General features: G+C 39.8%; 1 protein-coding gene across 1 annotated transcript; it reads left to right on the top strand.

The window, feature by feature from the left end:
* The first annotated feature begins 4786 nt into the window (after positions 1 to 4786).
* On the top strand, positions 4787 to 23578 carry ccdc80 (coiled-coil domain containing 80). Its single transcript, XM_086092118.1, has 10 exons — positions 4787 to 6012; positions 7461 to 7658; positions 7744 to 8183; positions 9866 to 10189; positions 11717 to 11873; positions 14874 to 15010; positions 18354 to 18505; positions 18900 to 19003; positions 21420 to 21503; positions 22825 to 23578. Exons 1-10 carry the CDS (start codon positions 5352 to 5354, stop codon positions 23145 to 23147), a joined length of 2580 nt encoding a protein of 859 aa, XP_085948244.1. The 5' UTR covers positions 4787 to 5351; the 3' UTR covers positions 23148 to 23578.
* Positions 23579 to 23602: the final 24 nt, after the last annotated feature.

Genomic DNA, 23602 nt, shown 5'->3' with positions numbered 1-23602 from the left:
AACTTTGAGCGATTTTTGCTTCAAAATTATTTGATTGACAATGATTTTTGCTTCAAAATAAAGATGTTCAAGGAATCGTAATGATCTACTCCAGTCTGACTCGCTATTGCTAATTAGTGCTCTACTCACGGCACTTTTATCACTCAAAAGAACGGCTCCACTCTGCAAAAAAACAACTTTTATTGGAATAACTTGATTGTGACTTTTTCCTTCTACTCTCTAATGTGGCTACAACTTTAACAGTGTATCAGACCGCGTGGAACCACACTGCCTCTAAGTGGCCAAATCGGGTACAACATGAACAGCGCTCCCAATAAAGGCACACACAAACAAAGAGAAGACAGTATAAAATAATTTAAATAAAATCGATTTTGGAACATTTAAAATCGATTCTGAATCATACTAAATGAGAATCGCGATACTTCTGAGAATTTTTTGGGCACACCCCTAGTAAATATTGGTAGTGAGTCCACAGCTTAAAATTTTTTAAAATGTCTCACCAAATGTCATAAAAGGAAGATTCAAATTGTGTGACAAAGTTTTCCACATTAAGAGATTTTTGGCCTTTTTAACTGTCATACAGTAGTTGCTCTTTTGTGTATTTTGATGGATTTAGTGCAGAGAAACGGCTTTCACAGGAAGCACTACTAACTGGAGCAACTAATCAAATTTAGGTCAACCTAAACAGTTCATGAAAACCCCACCATAGCTAATTTTTGTGTCACATAATCGAATCATTCCACCTCAGATCACCCAGAAAAATTGCATTTTGAAAGCCCAGCCCTTGGTGTAGGAGTAATTGGTACTTCACTTATAAAGCATTTTCACACCTTATAAGGCACTCAAAGTGCTTTACATTTTTGACTACTCATTCACCTACTGATGACACAGCATCAGGAGCAACGGGGGATTCAGTATCTTGCTCAAGGATACTTTCACATGGTCATAATGACCTGGGATTGAACCTCAGGATTACAATACAACCACTCTACCACTGAGCCATACCTACCCAATTCATAGCATTGAAAGGCAAAATTTAAAATTTCAGCTTGATCGGATCAACATTTGCAACTACTCACAAAATTTCAACAAAATCTGAAAAGGTAAAGTTTCACTCATTGGGTGAACTGAGGTGGAATCACCCAAACATGAACATTGTCTTGGTTTACTAAAATCATTGGATTAGCTTCACTAGCCTACCTAATATTTGTCATAATATCAACTTTTTGGCAGCAAAATGCAAACTGTGCCACCTTGGAGAAGTAAATATCTTGTCATCGTTGTGTATAATTGTTTTTTTGGTTCTATGAAGTCTGGTGAGGGGGAAACCGTTTTGTGTAAAGACTGTATCCCACTGAACAGCGAACGTTATATTGATTTTTTGTTGTTGTCAGGGTTCAACTTTAAGGGTCGCAGACAGTTTTTCTTGTTGCAAGGACATTTTTAACATGTTCAAAATTGCGATAAGAAGAAAAAACATTAAAACTGTTGACAAATGCTGATGACCTTGAACAAACCCTGATGAGAAACATTTGCCACCTTCACAAACTGTGGGATACGGGCTTAGCCTCTGAAACTGGAGAGATCTTTTCTCCCGCTTCCACTTAGGCAACATTTTGCACCTTAAGCCCTGCGCACCACTTTTGTACATCCCTGACTATATTATGGAATTGTTCTTTTCCCTATCCTTTTCTATTCATGGGCATGTGAATTTTGACATTACTCCCTGCCGCCCATTATACTATACCTGCCTGTGTAGTACGAATATGCTCTAAATCGAAAATATTCAATGACAAGGGGATGACTAAATTGAGGGATTTATGGTATATATCAGGTGGGCTTAGAAGATCGATGGTTTGCCTGTTGAGAGGTAAATGTTGTTGTTGAGTATGTTTTTCTTCTTCTGATTGGATCTAGTCATCAACCATTAAAATAAATATGCACGAAGCGTTTCTCTCTGTTCATCATTCAACAAGGAAACGATGAGTAATTCTGCGAGAAAATAAATTAATTGCAGTGTCTATTCGTCCATGTTAGGCTTGATTGTTTCCCCCGGCATTCGCGCTTCCTGGTTTCGTCACAGCTGCATATCACGCCCCAAACACAATGTCACTCTGTGATTGGACTCAGTACTGTATTCTCAGGAGTTACCGCAATAATTCAGTTAATATTAACCCCCCCCCCCACCCACACACACACACACACACACTATCACATACTGTACATTTAAAACTTTATATAAAATTTAACACCTTTATATTTAACAGCGAGCACACGTGCTCCACAGATTTTTGTTCTGCTGACATGGGAGAATAAAATAAATTCAGTGCACATTACAGTTAATTAGTTCATAACCCAACCCTGAAAAGCAACAATGGTGTGGAGGTGAGAAAGTAAAGTGACTTGGAGAGTTGTTATGGTGCACTGCGGCTCACCTCCATGGAATGATGAAGTCATCAGGGAAGGCAAGTGGAAGCAACAGACCCCAATTCAGTCCACATCCTCAGCAAAAAAAAAAAGGAAAAAGAAAAGTTTACACTTGTATAAAAATAAGTACATTACACTTAAAGATCGGTGATGTAGCCTATCCCAGCTGACTTGGGCCAAGAGGTGGGGTGGGACACCGTACACCTTAAACTGGTCTCGAGCCAATCGCAGCACACAAGAAACTATTGATAGCCTACTCACCTGAGGACAATCTAGAGCAGGGTTAGGGAGCCCTAGTCCTCGAGAGCCACCGTCCTGCCTGGTCTCCCTCCACCAACAAACCTGATCCCATAAACAGGATCGTTATCAGGCTTCTACAGCTAATGAGCTGATCATTTGAGTCAGCTGTGTTGGAGGAGGAAGACATGGAAAACAGGCAGGAAAGTGGATCTTGAGGACCAGGGTTTCCTGTACAAAAATTAAAATTAAAATTAAAATTAAAATTAAAATTAAAATTAAAATTAAAATTAAAATTAAAATTAAAATTAAAATTAAAATTAAAATTAAAATTAAAAATTAAAAATTAAAAAATTAAAATTAAAATTAAAATTAAAATTAAAATTAAAATTAAAATTAAAATTAAAATTAAAATTAAAAAATAATATTTAAAAAACATGCAAATTCCAGACATTAAGGCTAGAACCTGGATTCAACCCCCAACCTCAGAACTGAGAGACAAATGTGCTAACCAAATTAAGTCAAAATAAAATTAGACAGTTATAAACTTAATGTAAGCTCTGGATTCCGTGCGGGTTCACGCGTTCAGCAAATACATAAATAATAAAAAAAAAAATATATATATATATATATATTTTAAGTATATTAGACTAGACATATGAAAAAAAAATGAACGATTAAAATCCATGTGAGTTGACATGCTCAGCAAAATTTAAGAAAAAATAAAATGTTAACTAGAATTCATTATTGTTTTATATGACTTTTTTTATAGGGTTGCAAATAAATTAAAATGTGAAACCAATCATGAAAAGCAGGTTGAGTTTACCTTATAGCTACTGGACTTTCAATGGGCTGATAAACAGACAGAGAGTTCAAAATTCAAGGGCCAAGGTCATGGGTCATAGTGTTTGTGAAGACAGCTCTTCACTGGACACACTGCTGCATCAACAAAAACAAAATCATTCAGGTCATGATGTGACATTGTTGCTTAAACACAGTTTTTGTGTTCCCTGCAGCGGTGTTTGTCGGCATGCGATCCAGTTCATTCCTGTCCGGCACACACATGGTGCTTGACACCTGACACATACATAAAAAATGTCCTGGATGCCAAAGTCAGTTCTGACTGCCACCCATCTGAGGGTCTTGACCTGGGTTTTCAAGAAGGGGGGCTGTGTACTCCCATTGAGAGTGTTTCTAAGCAGTGCAGCTGCTCTTATCTGCTAACATCAGGAAGATCCTCACAGGATGCTCCAGGCTGATTGGCCGCTTCCCGTCTTCCTAAAAGTGTCAGCAGACATTTATTTGTATTTTATTTTATTTTTTTACTATTCAGGAAGTAGAGGAATGCCATTCTGATTATGACATGAACTATGATGAGCTGTTTGTTTAGCTCGTCCCAGCATGTTTGTCGATGCAAATACACTCCTTTTAAATAAGAAAATAATGCTCCATTTTGATTGAACTTTATAAGTCTTGCAGTGTACAACTGCTCTGCAAAATGATTAATTAATAAATATATATATATATATATATATGAAAAAATATCTATGTATGCATCATTGTTGTTAACAATACAAACATTCTTATAAAATTTTCAATTCAAATTTTTGGACTTTTCCTAGCTGAATGAAAATGTCATACTACCACAATAAATTATGCTAAAATAATGTTATTGTTATTATTATTATTATGATTAAAAAAAATAAGAATTGCATCCAAATGGAACATTTTATTTTTTATTATATGAGTGGCGAAAGAAAGAACGTTTTATTATTAGTGTTTCAAAAATTGTAATTTTTAAGGCAAATAATAACAATGATAATATAAATTAATAGAATGTATTTGATTTTCTTTCCAGTTATAAATAAAACAAATATCCACATGGACAGGAGAGGGGGGGAAAAATAAGAAAAATATGTGACTTTAGGGAAGTTTCTATGTAAGCTGAAAAAGAAGGAACTTGACACTGAATGATCCATTGTGGTCATTGAGGGCATGCAGCAGGAGTATGCGTCTTCTTCTTTTTTCTCTTTTTATTAACTTGTACTTTTCGAGAGGGGGTTGGAGGTGGTGTTGAGTTCAAAGGCGCCGGGAAAGGGGAGTTTCACACCGAACTGGCGGAGAAGTGCGTATACTGAGGAGGTTTCATTGTGGACATTTGTGAAGGACCCGGGAACGGAACACAGTCAGTCGCCGAATTCCTTCTACTTAGCTTCACCTGGAGGATATTTTTTTGGGGGGGAGGGAATACTCCTGTGTGATGATTTATTGCGGCGAGTCAATCTCGAAGATGTGACGTGGACCACAACTTTCTTTTTCTTTTTTACTTTTTCTTTTTCTATTTCTTTTGTAAAGCAAGACCTTCATCAATCTGCCGTGTGGATCTACAACAGGTTTGAATTTGTTTCTGTCAGAAATGATGAATAGCACCAACAACTGCGGGATTCTATTACTTGTGGTGCATTTTTGGGTGTAGTCGCCACTTTTTTTACGCACGAGAAACATTGCAAACTCTTGTATATTTTGTAAGTAGACGTCCACGGTGGACGGCATGCTGTGAGACACTCACTGTCAGATGCTCATCTTCAGCTGGAATTAATCAATTCATCAATTGTACTTCAAATGCTCTTAAAGGCGCGCTGAATCTACACTTCCACTGGGAACGTGTTTAGTGACATCCTGGCACAATGTGGCGGCTTTTCACTCTCACGTTGGCGCTAATGTGTCTCCTGACATGGGCAAGCGAGGTCGACAGGCACAGCCATCGCATTCGCGCGCAGTTGCGCCGGCGACCCAGGCTGGGGCGCCCGCAGGTGGGCAGAGAAGGCAGGGGGCGTCAAGTTGCGCGTGTGCGCCCCGGATTCGGTTCTGCCATATCCGTGCATAGCTCCAAGGAGGGTGAAGGTGTACAGGCGGATGAGGGCACACCAACAGTTGGTGGAGCGCAAGGCAGAAGGATGCTGGGGGCAAGAAGAGGGGCCGGGGGGCGCCCCCACGCAGGGATGCTGCGAGACGAGCATGCCCCCCGATCGAGGGCCAGGGTGACGCGGATGCCCAGCAGCGCCGGTTCGCCCAACCTGCTAGCCAGTTTCGCTGGCAAAAACCGAGTCTTGGTGATCTCGGCGCCTCACGACTCCGATGGATATTACCGGCTAATGATGTCCTTGCTGAAATCCGACGTGTACTGCGAGCTGGCAGAGAGGCACGTCCAGCAGATCGTCATGTTCCACCAAGAGGGCGAGATGGGCGGCAAGGTGCGAAGGATAACTACCGAGGGCAAAGTGATGGAAGAGCCACTGGACACCACTCTCATCCCGAGACTCATGAGCTTCCTCAAACTGGAGAAAGGTACACTTTGGATTTGGTTTTTATTTTTGGGAATAGCCTATATCTTCCGTTATTTGCAGAAAAACACACCTATTCGCTGTTTTGTGCTCAGGCCAAAGCAATAAAAGCATTACTTTAGCACCATCTTCGACATTGGTTCTAAGGAACTACGTTGTAGTGAGTTGAGGAGTTTCATTTTGACAAAAAATATAACTTTATGGCATCTATAGACAACTATAAACCGTCACAGGTGGTATGGCTCATTCCCTATCCCTCGAGAATAATGGGGGTTCACTCGAGCAGTTTTATTAAACACTGCTTAAGTTGTTTTTTTTCAGGCATCTGTACGCTACCTAAGAAATTCTTATTCTGACAATATTTCAGTTTTACTCCCAACATTTGAGAACATATCTGTACTAACTACATGGTACTTTATCAAAAAATAGGGTTGTTTCTTTTTCAACCTCACTAAATGATGGCATGATTCAAAAATAAATCAACAGAGAGAGCTAAAGTCAACACAGCAGTAAAAATTTTATTGATTGGGATATTTGGAATTTAGAATATGAAAGAAAACAGACAGCGGCTATATGCAGGATTTTCCAAAAGCATTTGTGAAGTACAATAAACTGAATTGTCTTCTACTGTATATTTACCTAAAAATATATACTTGACTAACTTAATTATTTAAAACGTTTTTGATGGTAAAACTAAAGCATGCGTTAGGGTCCCTGAAGACTAACATTTGATGTTTATGTGAACTGGGTTCACTGAAGACAGAATTATTTTCATTCACAAAAATATTGCTGGCGTCGTGCCGAAACCGTGTACCTCCATTTTTCAGGAGACCTAAAAAATGTCATGTTTGTTCAACCATTAACATTTCATCCTCAAAGAAAGGAAAGCAATTTTCAACACTTACGATTACAAATTATTGACCAATTTGTAAACACCCACACATGTGGAATGACCAATAGTATGTTTTTTTTTAATATGAATTTTATCAAATTGTGACTTATGAGGTTTTGACCCGACCCCAGCGAAATGTATGTCGGGTTTATTGAGGATTACTTTTGCTTTGATGTTTGTTTACATCAGGTTCATTGAAGAATATAGATAGTCTTTAATGGTTACAAAAACATATAATGTTTGGTTAAGTGAAGACAAATTATCTTTTTGTGTTTATGAAAACCCACATTTGCTTCATTGATGGCAACATTTTCACAAATTTATGATGTTTACAAATCGTATTACATTACGTTATTTTTTGGACAATTGTCTTCAGTGTTTCTAAAAAACTCATAAACGAATGAAAGCTGTCTTTGAAGATTAAAAAATAGGCACAATATGTCAAACGGTGTTCAGTGTTCATATCCTAAAGTTTAATTTGTTCTCGATCTAAGCTCAACCCGAGTCGGATCAGGATATTTTACAGTTTTACCATAGAGTTGTACCGTTATATTCTGTAGGTAAATTTGGGATGGTGCTGCTGAAAAAGACCCTGCAGGTGGAGGAGAGATACCCGTACCCTGTGAGGCTGGAGGCCATGTATGAGGCCATCGACCAATCACCGATGAGGAGGCTGGAGAAGATTCGCCAAAAAGGCTTTGTCCAGAAGTGTAAAGGAGCCGGCGTTGAAGGTCAAGTGGAGGAGGGCACGCTTACTGGTAAGAAGAATCAACCCAATGTTAAATTCATCAACTGAAACCAGACTTTTACGTAGCGGGACTTACGTGCTGTGTTTGTGGACAGTGAGCACACCTGGAGAAGGAAAACCAGCAAAGAAATTCCTAAGAAAGCCCACAACAACTACATCTGCGACAACCACAACAACGACAACTACTCGGCCAACAACAACCATGACAACTAGAGCCACAACCACGACAACAAGAGCCACAACCACCAAGGCCACGACAACTACACGAAGATCCACCACCAAACGAACCACCACCACTACCCTGACACCAACTAAAGCCCACACCCAGACCGTGCTACTTCCTGCCCCCAGAACAACAGAGGACCCATATTACTACAACCAAAAGGAGCGGGAGCACTACCCCGCCAAAACCACCCCGTCTGGAGACAATTACACGGGCAAGGACAGCAAAGATCCACGCATCCACAAGCTGGTGCCCGTCACAAGGAAACCATCCAAGATCAAACCCACCAGGAAAAAGAACGGAGGGGAGAAGGTGAGTAATATTTTCCCGTGCTAAGCTTTCTTCTGGTCGTTGATCACGTTAAAGCAATTATTTCCAAAATGAAGTACATGTGGCAAAAAATAAATAAAATTGGCAGTTTAAAGGCTCAGACATGAGATATGTCCATTTTGCATTCATTCCATCAGTTTGCCAGAGGCTTAAAGGAACATAGGCCGTTGTGGTACAAATGGAAATCCATCAGTGTTAAGATCATTTCCAAAATGAGTGGATAGCGATAGCTCTAGGACTGCCACGTTTGTAGTTTTCTAAAACATGTAAATGGTTTCAACCATTTTAAACGGTTTCTTTTGTACATGTGGAGAGCATAAATGAGTAGTTATACAGTGTAACTACTCAAGTATATATAGCTTATACAGAATGCATTGTGAAATCATTTTTATTAGGTCACCAATTGCCAGAATAAAATGCTTGATCATCATCAATTTCTTCTGGGGTTGTGTCTATTGGGGTCTTTTTCATTACATGATTCATGCATTGATCCATTTTCTATTGCACTTGCCCTCATCGTCGTCATTGGTTAGGGGAGTAGAACACCCTGGACTGATCGCCAGCCAATCATACACCTGTTGATGAACAACCATTCACATTAACATTCACACTTATGGACAATTTGGAGTCTTATATAATCCTAGCATGCATGTTTTCGTAATGTGAGAGGAAGCTACAGTACCTGAGGAAAACCCACAAAAGAATATGTAAACACCACACAAGAAGGACAGATTTGAACCCAGAAGCTCAGAACTTGAGTATATGGCAGACATGATAACCATTATGTCACCTGCCTATTGGTATTAATAAGCAAGTACAATTTATAGTGAGTAGATGAAACTGCTATGGTTCACTTGAGTACTGATTTTCTTTTTTCTTTACTGCAGTTAGTAGACCTTGAACTTGTCCTTTTTCAAAAATGCCAAACAACTATGGAGGACCAAAACTGCCTATATATATATATATATATATATACACACACAGACACAAATACATTTGTATTTAATTTTTTAATTATATTTTTATATCCGTTTTTATTTATTTATTTATTTATTATTTTATTAAACAATTAATTTTGAATTTTTGTATTTTTGGTCCATACTGCCAGGTCGAAATGTTATTCAAATGAGGGGGCGGTCCTAAGCGTGTCTTGGGTTGGACTCCGCCGTTGCAAACTACCTTTCATTGGTCGAGTGAGCGGCCGGCGAACAAAGAAGTCTCGCCGGCTTGCATGGAGAGCTCCAGCAATGGACGACTATCTTGTCCACCCTCACCACAACTTGGGACTTGAGTTGCTCGACAACAAGTCATATATATATATATATATATATATATAGTTGTTTTTATTTCCATTTATATACTTTTGGGGGATTTAATTTTTGAATTATATTTTTATATCCATTTTTTTTTCTCACTTTTAGTCATTTATTCATTTATTTAGTCATTTATTTATTTTGTATTTTGGCAGTTTTGGTCCTCCATACACAACATCCTGACAGACATGACTCATAAACATAATTGAAACATGACAAAATTATCTCCTGGGGTTGCACGCACCACACTTTGGTAATCTCTTCAGTAGACCAAGACTAAATTATAAAAGATAGATTTCAATAAAAAAAAAGGGGGTTGTTGCTGTTCATTAACAAACTATATCCATGCAGATGCTAACAAATGAGTATGAGGACAAGTATGAAGCCGGCAAGCCTACCGTCATTTATCCCGAGGAGGTCGACGTCAGTCCCACCAGGAAGGCAAAGGCCAAGCATGACAAAAAGAAGAAGAGCGAAAAGGCGGCCAAGAAGGCAGAGAGGAGGGGAGGAAAGGCCGGCAAAGAAGGCAAAGGTGGTGGGAAGAAGAACGGAAAGAAGCTGTCAAAGTACCCTGAGAAGGAGGACTACCCGAAGCCCACGAAAAAGCCCACACCTCCTCCTAAGGGATCGCTGGCGTCCTTCTTGGACTACTTTGAGAACCGGAGACGACTTCTGGTAAGAGAAACCCTTAACCCCGCTCACCTTCACCACATCTTCATGTCCATCATACATGATTGAGGAGACCAACCCCACTGCTAGGGTTTGCTTTAAAACCCAACATTTCCAACATCTGTATCCAATAACCCATTCCCCTCCAAAAGCTTGATCTCAGGGCACATTCTATGTGACCTGTGACATATCACAATATCTGAGTAGCTGAAGACAGAAAACACCCGGCAAAATGTATGTCTGTAAATGCAGCCTTGTTAGATTAATTTTCTCTGAATCTGCTGGTATAGAGAATTCTTGTGGGTCGACAGAAAAATGTCTGCCTCAAAACTATCATAACTTATTTTAAAACCGTATTTGTGACATCTGGAAACAATGTTTGGCCACTTCCGTGTTTAATGTACTGACATTTGTCAGCGACAAAGTAGTAGTAATCGGTTGAATAATCAATTCTGAAAAGATTTGCTAGTGACAGCCCTATATGCATTGCACAATAAATCTTAGATTCGTTAAGATAGGAGCCACCACTCATGTTTTTCTACTTATATTGGAAATATATCGCATAAGAAAATACCGAAGTATATTACAGTGTGCCTTAGTGTGCCATGAGAGGATTTACTATAATTTATATATATATATATATGGCTCAATAAAGGTTGGGAAACTGACAGAAGGAATACCAGCTGAAAACTGATATATGAAACAAACAAAAAATACGAATAAGAATGCTTGCCCATAGATGACCACCAAGTAAACCACCAGTAATCCTAGTATTATTTTCTGTTTCTGTTTTCCATGTCTCCCTCCATCAACACACCTGATTGATGAACAAGATCATTATCGGGCTTCTACAGAGCGTGCTGATTCGCTGATCAGTTGAGTCAGCTGTGTTTGAGGAGAGAGACATGGAAAACAGGCAGGAAGGACAGTGGCTCTCGAGGACCAGGGTTCCCTATCCCTGAGTTACAGGGACAATTTCTATTTATTATTATTATCTATTAAGACTATCATACTTTTAATATTGCATAACAGGAGACTGTTATCTCTGAACTCCTGCTTTGAGCTGTGCAGATGTCACTCAATTTCCCGCAGTTGATGTCGCCTGGCTAGACAGCAAACGTATGCACAAGCCAACTAAACATCACCTCTGCTGCTGCACTCCATTTTGCATGAATTGCTTCAAAATGCAATCAATCAATAATCAGTTCCACACAATCAACAGACCTGAACTAATGAACCAAGTAACCTTTATGTCAACAAAAGAAGAAAAAAAACTCCAATAATCCTTAATGCAGCACACCGGTTGTCAGGGTTTGGTTTTGAAGGTTCAAGTGTAGCTGTCAGCTACGTGCAGCTGTGTGTGAGCAGACTGTGCGTCTCTGTTTTGCAGCCAATATAGATTGTTATCACAAAGACAGGCTGGGAAAATATGGCCCATCCTCCACTTGCAGGTTAATGTAAACACCACCTCTGCAGTGTGTGACCTCTACGTATGAACTCACGCCCCGCCTTCTTTCTCATCCCCCACCACAGCTGGTGACATCACCCAGCGAGGAGGACAAGATGTATGCCCAGCAAAAGGATGAGTACTTGGAGTCTGTGTGCGAGATGGCCATCCGGAAAGTTTCTATCATCGCCATCTTTGGCTCACTCGTCAACTCCACCATGAAAATTGACCACTACCAGTTGGGTAAGGAGCGCACGTGTGCGTCACATCCGGCCAGACTATGCACAAAAGTCTTCCCATGACTTTTTTGGCAACAGCCAGCGGGTGCTTGCTCTTGCTGAGTCATACGCCCACTCAGTGAATGTTTTCCAGACTTGTAGTGAACGTGTGGGTGAAGGTTGTAACTTTGTGAACACTCCACTGCAGTGCACGTTACCCTGAACTCTCCTCGATTTTTAAGGAGTTCATTCAAACCTCAGAAATGTAAAACAACTTACAAACCATTGCAGTCCAATAAGAATAATTTATTGCTGAAGGTAATGACTTTTTATTCAAAATAACAATTATTCAAAAATAATTAAAAAAAAAAATTGGGAGATGGAGACATTAGGGTTGTTTTTCAACAAAGTAAACATATTTGGGTGTGAGACGAGTGGTACCCTTTTTATGATTCAATTACAAAAAAAATGTGTAATTGAAGAATTGATCAGATTTAAATAAAAACACACTGAAGTGAACAGAAGTAATTTCATACATCATTTCATTATTTCCCAAGAATGAATTTATTATTATTATTAATCTATAACTGGATTGTGATTAAGTATTAAAAGGATATTTGAGGTGTAGCTTTGATTTTACCAGAGATCAATGGTTCCAAAATCTTTGTAACATAAGCTTTACTGAAAAAGTTCTGGCAGGATTTCAGAGCTTCATTATTATGACTGAATCTATTAATTTTTTCGTCAAAAATAATGTACATGGGCAAAAGGGTACAAATCTAAAAGGGAAAGTCAACCCAAATAGTTCTTTACAATAACATGTTGCATGTTCCCCCACTAGTCTAAAAACAGCATTCTGATTAATATTGTGTTTGTAAAATAAGTGTTAAAGGTGGTGTCCAACGGATTTCCCTCAAAAATAAAGGAAAATTAATGAATCCATATCAAAAATTTTAAACATGGGCATATCTCCAAAAGGTTTTTTTTCAGCGAAATCTGGCATGTAGCTTCAGTATTACCCAGAAACCTAAATATTGTGTTATTAACTAAAGGCAAATTGATATCCATTTGATCATGATTTCGATCCAGAACTTGAATTTTCCAACATTGGAGACAAACACATACCATGCTGGCCTGTAACTAATCTTCCTACAGTAAACTACAGGCAGGTTTCTTACATTCCATAATGGTCTCAAAGTTTTGGTTAGAGTGTGACTCTGTAAAACTTTATGAGTCTGCATGTTCCACCACAAGACAAGGTTTCAACAACACGGAATTTTGGGTTGAAAAGCTGTAAGGTGATCTCACCCATCCGTGGCACACGCTGTTTTTCCACTTGAAAAAAAACGTGTGTGTACAAGCAAGTGCTTCTTTTTGTGCCTTCATTCCCGGATGGATTAAGATGACTTCACCGACTTAAATTTGGTTCATTAGAAGATGCAATTTTTGGAAGAATACTTTGTCTTGTTTCAAATCGTATCAACATTTTAAAAAACATAACAATCAACACTATGAAAAGAAACTCATTATTTCCTAAGTCCCAAGCTTCACATTTATTCAAACAGAGTGAAAATAGCCAGCCTTGTATTGCTTATGCTAGCTTAAATCAGTGTTTCGCAACTGTTGGAAATCTATTCTTTGATTTCTGCGTGTTCAAATAAAACTCAAAGTTGAAATCTGTGAACAAGTTTGCCAGCTTTATTTCAGAGTCTGAAAGACATCAGGGCCTGCTTCAAAATAGCATCTGGCCCAAAAATGTAACCTTCTCAAAGTACACTCATACATTTATACAAAAACAGTTCCCTCCCCCTCATTGACAAAGAAGTACCTTTTGCCCCTACAGACATCGAGCAACCCATGTGGCACTTCCTGCCAAGACAAGAGTCTTCATTTCTAGACACCCCCCTGTCATCTTGTCAGCAGAGTGAAATACAATTAGGTTATCTTCCTTTAGCCCACAATAGATGTGGGTAAACAATTGGCCCCCAGCGCCTCCTGGCACCAGGGATTTTTATGGACCGACCTCTGATTGCATTTACAGACATCCCCTCATTTAGATTGAATCAGAAACCTTACTTCCCCAGGATAAGAACAAAAGACTACAGATGAACTAACATATGGGGAACAATTGTAACATCTCTAGCTAAAATAAAAATAACTTTGAAAAATATAAATTGAAACAGAAAAACAATGTTAATAATCTAACACAACCTTTAATGAGCTAAGGCACTTAGCTCACCAGGATACTAGCAAACACAAATGTTAAGAAAAGTACATTGATTCAAATAGTGATAATCTTGTCTCAAATACTCAAAGTGGAATCTGGGCCTGTTTAGTTGAACATTCATCCATGACTCCTTATCAACACGAGTATCATATGTATTATTTTCATAGCTAATGAATGGCTCACAGTGGTTTAGCCAAACAAAATGCAGTTTAGGTTACCTTAAATGACTCCAAAAATGTTCTTGGTTGCAATTGTGATTCCAAGCCTTTAAATCAAATTAGAATGATCAGATATATTGCTTCAATTACCAACATTAAAATAGCTTCCTCACTTGTTACATGCAATTTCCAGGTCTGTACTTGCCATACTCTTTAACTGAGGTCTTTTGAACAAGATTACACAAATTCTGATCTTGAGTGGACAGGAAAGGAAGTAAAGATTTGTTGGACAGCAGCAAAGTCAATCAGGGACAAACTCAACAAAGAGCTGCTTTTACTCCCTGGCTGCTTGGCGAGGCGGGATGTGACTTTGGAATTGAAATGGACTTTGTTGTTGACACACTTGGTTTGCTTTTGACTTAAATCACCTCTTGGTGGGAGGGAGTGATGATTAAAAGCTTTCGTGTCTCCAAATGCCAGCAACTTCAAGTCAGATCCAAAGTCACATCCTACCTCGCCAAGCAATCAGGGAGTAAAAGCAGCTCTTTGTTGAGTTTGTCCCTGATTGACTTTGCTGCTGTCCAACAAATCTTTACTTCCTTTCCTGTCCACTTAAGACATTTCTGGCTTTCTTCTTCAGAGAATGACAAGCCGATGAAGGGACTTCGTCAGGAGGACCTAGTGAACCAGGATCTGATCACTGAGTTGAGGAAGGAGTTCAGCATGATCCACGATGACTTCCACATGGTCCTCACTGACACCGACATGAGAGTCAAGGTGAGCTGCTTGGACCAACACGCCTGTCGCCATAACAACTGAAAGTATTACTCCCGTGCATTTATCACTCCCAAGATCACTTCAAAGACTGACTCGTTGAAGCACAACAGAGAAGATTTATGGTTCCCTTGAGTGTTCAAATTCCAGAATTCCATTCAATCATATGTAAACAAGGCTTTGGGAAATCACCCAATGCACTTCACAGCCTGTAGGGTGCTCTCAAGGCATTGCTTGAACATTGAAACTCATCCAAAGCAGCTCAAACTTTAAATCACCCACCAAACGTGACCACAAATATCAGCTGAGAATATCTGCCTGTCATGTTGACTTTTCATATAGGTATTTTATGTGGCAGAGCCTCATTTATGTGAGCGGAAGCATACCCCCATTTGTTTCTGGGCAAGAGGCAGGTATATCCCAGAATATTTGCCAGCCAATCGCAGGGTATATATAGAAAAACAACCATTCAAACTAGGGATGTACCCATATCGGCAATATCGTGATATTGCAGTATTAAAATTGACACAATATCATGGTCGTCATGTCACGATATTAAAAGCAAGCACATCTGTAAAAAGGCTAGGTTGTATTCCATTTGTCAAGTCCTAGCACCCTCTGGTGGTTAGTTTAATAGTGCAGTTTAATTTTAATTAGGAATGTTTTGTCCACTGTGGCAGTTATCACTCCCATAAATTATACCAGCTAATATTTGATAAAATCTCAGTCGAAAAACATTACTTTTCGACCGTTTCAGCTGAACGCAGCATTGTGAATTACATAGACCATGATACTTTGCGGTGCTAAGCCAATATAAGCACGACAATAAAGAGGCATGGCATGACATGACTAAACCTATTTCTTTGTCACTGCTGTTATTAAAATTAAAGACAAACATTGTCCTTTTTTCTCTAATATGAACTTTGTTTTTTGTTTACAACATTGTGCATCATTAGCTTTTTTTAATATCGCCAACCTGCCCACAATATTGTGATAACTATCGTATCGTGAGGTTCATATTGTGATATTTATCGTATCATGATCTTTGGATATCGTTACATCCCTAATTCACACTTTACGGATCATTTAGAATCTTCAGTAAACCCAATATTAGGGCTTGTACAGACTAGTCGACTTTACTACTCCACAGTGATGTTTAGAGCATGATGTCGACTAGTCGCTAATCACAGGTTTTTGGCGTATAAATACGACAAGCCATATAAAAATCGCAAACACAAAAATGCAAATGCAGTGTTTAGTAAAGCCTTGCTTCATGCTTGTAGGATTTTCCAAAAAGAGCCATTAATACCTGTTTTGGTCAAAGTACTCCCTCACAGCAATATGAAAATCAACCAATAAATTGAAGGGGGAAAGCCAAAACAAAAGTTTTTTTCACCCACACAAAATGGCTGAAAACTGTGCTTTGAAAAGTCATCACCCTGATCTGCATTTTTTTTTTAAATAACAAAAAACGAGTTGTATTATTATTATTTTTTTAAGGTAGTGGGCGTATAAGGATTCACTTCCTCTGTTGAGTGGATGGCTGGGATCATCATCACAATGATACTTTATAAAACCGTTCAATCATATCTAGATTATCATTGGGACTCTTTTAGGAGGAACTGCGGGAAAATTGCTAGTAGCTTTTTGAGTCATCCACAATAATGTTATTCTAATAACAACATTTTCTCATGTTAATCCTCTAAAGTCTTTCCACCAATCTGTCCATCAAGTTCCCATTCCTCTCACGCCATTCTATGCAGCAGTGCCAAAACACCGCCATGACGAAAACACTGTTAATTCTCACAGCTCATTTGCTTGCCGGCTACTTGGTATACTGTATGTGTGCGTATTGCCAGAAAAAAAAGTGTCAGCGGGTTGTTTTTGGACATGTGCATCAAAGAGGCTAGTGTTCGCTCGCTCTGCTGACAGCGGCGTCTGTGGACCTGCGAGGATGTGGGTGGGTGGGAGCGCAGCGGATTCACCCTCGACTGAGGAATGAACGCTGGATGTGGTTTGGAAGCGTTGGATACGACGCTCAGCATTCCGGGTGTTGCTTCCTAAAAGTAGGGATCAAGAATGTCAGATATGTGAAAGGCCACACCGCAATTATAGGGAAAATACTCAAACAATTCACTGGAAACTTTTCTTTTTGCTTTTTGGAATCAATTTGCTTACCAGCTGTGTCCGTATGTTTTCTATAGCGATTATCCTAAAGTCGCGCAGGGGAGACCTGAGAATGGGGCTTGGGTTGGATTAGCTTCCATGCCAAGTCAGATGCATGGACCACGACACTCCTAATGGAATTCTCTATTCTCGCTGAGTTCAGTTGACTGGTTGCATTATGTGAATGGGTTTTTGAATGAAGCAACAGAGGCTCTCAAACGTTTTGGGTCCAGGGATCCCTTACCGAGGACATTTTCGCAAAGACCCCATCATAATTGTAACTTCCCACTAAAAAATAGACATTAGCGGTATCATTTTCACATATGACAAGGATTTAAGTGGAAGGCAATCACAGTCAATCGCAGTGACTTAGAGTCATAAACTATCCACTTTGGAACCTTTTGACGAGAGGTAAATGTGTCCAAATTGCAAATAATTTGCCAGGGTTGCCTCCCCTAATATGTATACCTTTACATGAAAGGTGGCAGAGCTAGAAATAGACATGGTTTGTGCCTGCAGAGATGTGAGATTTAGGTGGTATGTCACAATCTTATCCATACCTTTTAATTGGCCCAACATTAAAGTTAGAGCTACTGTATGTGGACCACTTCAGTAATAATTGGATGTAATACTTCCGCTGACCATCTGCAAAAAAAAATGGATGACATCCTACAACAGGGATGACCAAGTTCGGTCCTATCCAGCCTGTTTTTCATGTTTCTCTCCACTAACACACCTGATTCATGATCAGGATCGTTATCAGGCTTCTGCAAAGCTTGCTGATGAGCTGTTCATTAGATTCAGCTGCGCTGAAGGAGGAAGACATGGAAAACAGACTGGATAGTGGCTCTCGAGGACCGCACTTGGCCACGCCTGTCCTAGAATGTCAGTAACCGAATTCCAGTCAGTTACCCAATGCGAATATGGCTTTGAATAGGAATGGGCTCGCCACCAATTCAGCTACAGTATGTGAATCACTACACCAAAAGTGGTATTTTCTATCCCAGCCCTGTCAGGGTGAAAGGTGGATTACATCCCGGACGAGTCGCCAGTAAATTGGTGTTAACCCTAACCCTAACCCATTTTCACAAGCATAGTAATTTATTTACTCAGCGGCTGTCACCTGTCAACTAGTCCTTTGGAAGCGCTTGGCTGATCAATGACTTTTTTTTTTTGCTAGCAATCCTACGAGGTTCCCATTGCCATGAAAGCCGTGTTCAACTACGTCGACACGTTCTCCTCCCGCATCCGAGAGATGGAGCAGCAGAAGCGAGATGGTGTCGTTTGCAAGAAAGAGGACAAGCCCAGATCGTTAGAGAATTTCCTCTCAAGGTAAGAACTGAAGAGTGGATCTTGAATGATTCCATCCTTGCTTGGGTGGTCCCCGAAGTCTGTTTCCCTTTTTCAAGACTCTGTTCCCGTGCTCTGCAACAAACTCAACCACTTTACAGTGTTTAAAAACCCTAATTGGCAGATTGTCTGACAGTCTGTTTGTACTCTGCACATTTACCGTCATTTAAACTACAACAATCCCTGCAACACTGAATTACTGCGGGTGTACACTTTCCTAAACATCTACAATTGCCATGGAGACTTCTGTGAGGGTTTTGGCTGGTATCATGGCTCTCGTCAACAATAGTAATTGTTGTGGACAAGTGCCAAGTACAGAGCATGCACCCGCTGCCCCAAAGCACCACGTAGGTCCCTAAATTTGTCCTAATCGTAGGTTTCGCTGGAGGCGACGTCTCTTCATCATCTCCTCCCCCAACGATGAAGAGTGGGCCTATCAGCAGCAGCTTTATGGCCTGGGCAGTCAGGCCTGTAACCTGGGTGAGTAGCTCCACAACTGATGTAATATTAGCGGGTGGGGCACCAGCTTTAAAGGAGAGTTTTTTAATGGGGCTTTTTAAACTGGCCAAAGATTAATTCCCATTTTTCATGAGCTGAACTCAAAGATCCAAGACTTTTTCTGTGTGCACAAAAAGCATATTTCTCTGATATATTGTTCCCAAATCTGTCTAAAGTTTTGTGAATGAACAGTTCTCCTTTGCCGAGGAAATCCATCCACCTTTCAGGTCCGGCAGCAAGATGCTGATTAGACATGATTACTGCCATAGGCCGGTCCATGAGGGCCACTATCTTGCCTATCCAAGATGTTTCCTTCCTCTGACACACCTGATTCAAATGGCCAGGATTATTATCAGGATTCTAAATAGGGCTGCTCTAGCCTGAGTGATTTTTTGGTGGAAAACCAGTGATTTATTGTCTAAGTTAAAGGCGCACCCCAACCATGAATGGAATCACTCTTCTGAGATACAAAATGCCACTCGTACATTGGCGACACCTCTGCCACTTATTGGCAGTTTGATATTCCATTTACTTGTAACAATGGCCGTGGAATGCTGATAATGTTCCCACCAGCCCACAGACCAAAGAAATAAGCACATCAAATACATAAATGTGAACATGACTTTATTTTAGGGGTGTCAAAAATGTGTGCATTAATTTTGAGTTAATTTAAAGTTCCCTTAACGCCACAGTTTTTTTTAACACGCGATTAAGACCGTCCCTTACTTGGAAAGCCTGTATGGGGGAATTCCAGTGGCAACGCAGCAGACATGTCCACGTCAAAATTTAGCAGTAATACATTTAATTATAATGCATATATTTGTGGAGACTGGGGTCAAGTGGTATTTTACAATTTTAAAAATGTGCAGAATTTAACACGTTACTTCATGTTAAAGATTAGGTAGCTCTTTTTATGAAAAGAAAAATGCACTGAGCTGTCACCAATGTCTTACAAATGCAATCATGCCATCTAGTGGCAGAAAATGACCTCAACACAAATCAATATTACGCTAATTTTTACAGTACAGTACATATTTTTAATTTTAACTCAATTTCATGAATTATTATAAAATTACTGTAACAATTACTACAAGATGCAACCATATTTCTATTAGTTTAACATTTTTTTCCCACTTTTATGATAACAGTATGAAAGAAAAAATGAAAAAAATAGATTTTTTTTTTTTTTTATTGTACATTTAGAACTGAATAATTGCCTGACACCCCTACTTTACTCCCAAGAGTCTATTCCCTTCATTTTGTAGTATTTCTCTTGGCTAAACTGATTCCAGTACATGGCCGATGTAACTACTAACTAACTACATTGGTAAAGGCGCTGATTCCTCAACCAATGAGATTTTAAGTTCACCTCTGGCCAATAGAGGTAGCTTGCCAGCACTAACATCAGCATTTTTCCATCCTTTCATTGGTTGGTCAGGAAAAGCTGTGTTTTTCTTGTTTTATTCCACACACACATTTTTTTCCTTTGTAATGTGGAAGAAGGTGTACGATGTCGACCAATTCGCAACTCTAGCACCATTGACTGAAGAGTACTACTGCAACTGCCACCCAAACAAACATCTACCGGAAAGTGGGACACTTGTAGTGAGATATTTGGGAAGCATATACAGTACAATGGGAATGTAATAAAACATGTATCATACCACTTGGTGGAAAAATGTGTCAAAAATGTATTAGTGGCCTTGCAGTACAATTATAAGGCCTGTAGCATCGTATGTTATATTGATTTAAATTAAATTGGATTGGATTTTGTGGTATGCTAGAGGAGGGAGACCTCTAAAACATGCATGATTGTGGCCCTCGAGGACCTGAGTTTGAGACCTATGGTCTAGTACAATGCAATGTAATGTAACTCCTGCAAGATGTGAATTATTTTAAGTGCATTAATATATTGAGGGTAATAATCACCACTTAGTTAAATCCCTGACAAAGCATGTCCGTTTTTAATGTTGGATTTGGTCGCTCGAGGGTGGGGTGGGGAGTCTTATCGGCATGTTGAGACGTTCTGTAAGCACTTCATGTTGTTCTTGGCTGGGGTTCAAGACTGCTCCCCTCCCTTCTTGCTCCAAAGAAAGACCTACCCTGCTGATGAGGCTAAATGACTAAAAAGAAAGGAAAAAAAAGGGGGTTCATCCTGATATTTAGCACTTTGCCACGTTTCATGTGGATTTTTCTTGTCTCGGATGGAAAAGCTCCTTGGCCACATTCCGCACAATCCTTGCCCACTAGCACCACCTTCTCCTCTTAGCAACCATCGCTAAGCTTAGGAAGGTTACAATAACAAACGGGCACGATGAGGTTATTACAGATACTATATTGCAGAATAATATGTATGCTTTTCTTTAATGGGTGTTGAATTTGTCTTTTTCTTTTTCAGGTTTAAGGCACATCTCCATTCTAAAGCTGGTTGGGACAGAGCTGTTGGACATGGGTGGAGTTTTGGAACTTTATCCTTTTAATGGTAAGGACCTAGAAAACCCAGAAATACTGCGTGAATGCCAACATCACATACACTTTGGACCGGATTACAGTACTAAAAAAGTTACGAGATATTGGGCTTTTGGGTGAAATTTAAGGAAGAACCTTTAAAATGCACTATAACTTTCACAGGTGAACTTAATTTGACCAGCTCTACTGTATATATGCTCAACTGTTCAACATTTCAGTGCTTCTTGCTGTTCTCTAACATCGAGCTGAGGGCAAAATCTATAATAGAAAATTACAAAATGGTTATACTATTTCAAATGTCATCTTCATCATGCTGTTCACATTTTGACATCATGGGATCAACGCACCTAACACCTAACAATTGATGAAAAGTACATCACTATTGCCAGGTGGCAAACAGGATGTTTTTAGAGTAAATGGCCACTGAGCTTAGTGTCATCAGCAGATAAGAAAGAAGAAAGGCAGAGATGTAGACGTCATTGGAAATGATTTGAACACCTGCTGTGAATTTTGTTGTTGCACTTCTAAATATCTTATTTCTAGACATCCGGTCGCTGTGTGAAAGTTATAGCAAGCAATATTCCACTTTGCCAGGTTTTACAGTAGCCTCCATCTGTTACCGTAGCAGCAACAGCAGAGCGCTGTTGTACCTTGCGGGACGCCTCCCAGCAACACGTCCGACTTGCTAGAACAGCTTTTCTCCATCAAGCCGTTCTAGAACCACATTCTACCTTAAAAAAAAAAAAAAAAAAACTCTCTGCTCGACCGGTTCTCCAAACAGAAACCACTCAGATGTTGGACCATTTCAGCTGCAGCGATTCCCTCCATAAACCTCCATAACATGCCATTAAATATCGGTCATTTCAGAATTGGAGGACAATTTAGGCACACACATTTTTGGTAAAAGGACCATTTATTTTTTCGATTATTTTAAAAATATGTATTTTAAAAAACAAACAGCTCAACCGTCCCCAGTACGCCAATGAAAACAATGAAAACGAGGATGTCATTTCTGCTGAGTCATGTTGCTCACATTTTCTTTTCTTTTTAAAAAAAAAAACGGATTTGATCTGTTATATTTGACGCGTGTACGTTGGTCATCAAGAGGCAGCCATTTTAGGTGGTGCAATAGAACCATTTGGTATCCTAATGAACATTTAGCACCACAGCTACATTTTGTCACAGGATAACTATAAATGTAACTTGTATGTTTCTGTGTTTTGTGAGTAGATTAATAGAAATGTAACGTGAGGGAGAGAAAGTGTCCTCCAATTCTGCAGTGACCCATAAACTGTTGAAAAACATAACTCCTAACTTGGCTGTGTCCCTTGCAGGGAGCGCTACGGTGGAGCGCGAAGGCATGTCAGCCACGCTGGTCAAGGACATAAGGAACTACTTCCAGATCAGCCCAGAGTACTTCTCCATGCTGCTGGTGGGTAAGGACGGCAACGTCAAGTCCTGGTACCCCTCGCCCATGTGGTCCATGGCCATCATCTACGACCTGGTGGACTCCATGCAGCTGCGCCGGCAGGAAATGGCCATACAGCAGTCGCTGGGAATGCGCTGTCCCGAGGACGAGTACGGAGGGTACGGCTACCACCAGCACGGGTACGAGCACGGCTATCAGGACAGGTATCACCAGGGCTACGGTTACTAGCGGCTTTCTTGATGAACGCCCCTTCTGTTTGACGTTAGCGGCCCTCTAATTTCGCCTCCCCAACCGAGCGGATGAGGTCATCGGGTAATTTTGTAGCACTAAGTGGAGGCTTTGAAATGATAGCTTTCACCTAGCCACTTCCTCCATATATAATATAGACCAGTATGGCGCCACTTTGTGCTAATCGCAGCCAATAAAAGCAGAGAGGAGCCTGATGGAAAATGTATTTTAGACTCCAATTTACACCTTTCATGTTAATCAACTTTTTTTACATATCACCTCCTGCTGAAATACGTCATACATGTATTTATTGGACTTCTGTTGCATTCCTGGTTGTTGCAGTTTTCCAGCTGCAGCTTGATTTGTTTTTTTGGGTTGGATTTTATTATTTAAACTCTATTGTGCTTTATGATAAATTCTTTTTCCCTGGATTTTACTGGTTGTTTTTTGTGTTT

The sequence above is a fragment of the Leptonotus elevatus genome, chromosome 12, assembly GCF_054856555.1.
Source record: "Leptonotus elevatus isolate MCC_2025b chromosome 12, RoL_Lele_1.0, whole genome shotgun sequence".
In the NCBI taxonomy this organism is placed as follows: Eukaryota; Metazoa; Chordata; class Actinopteri; order Syngnathiformes; family Syngnathidae; genus Leptonotus; species Leptonotus elevatus.
This window is presented reverse-complemented; position numbering and strand designations above follow the sequence as displayed.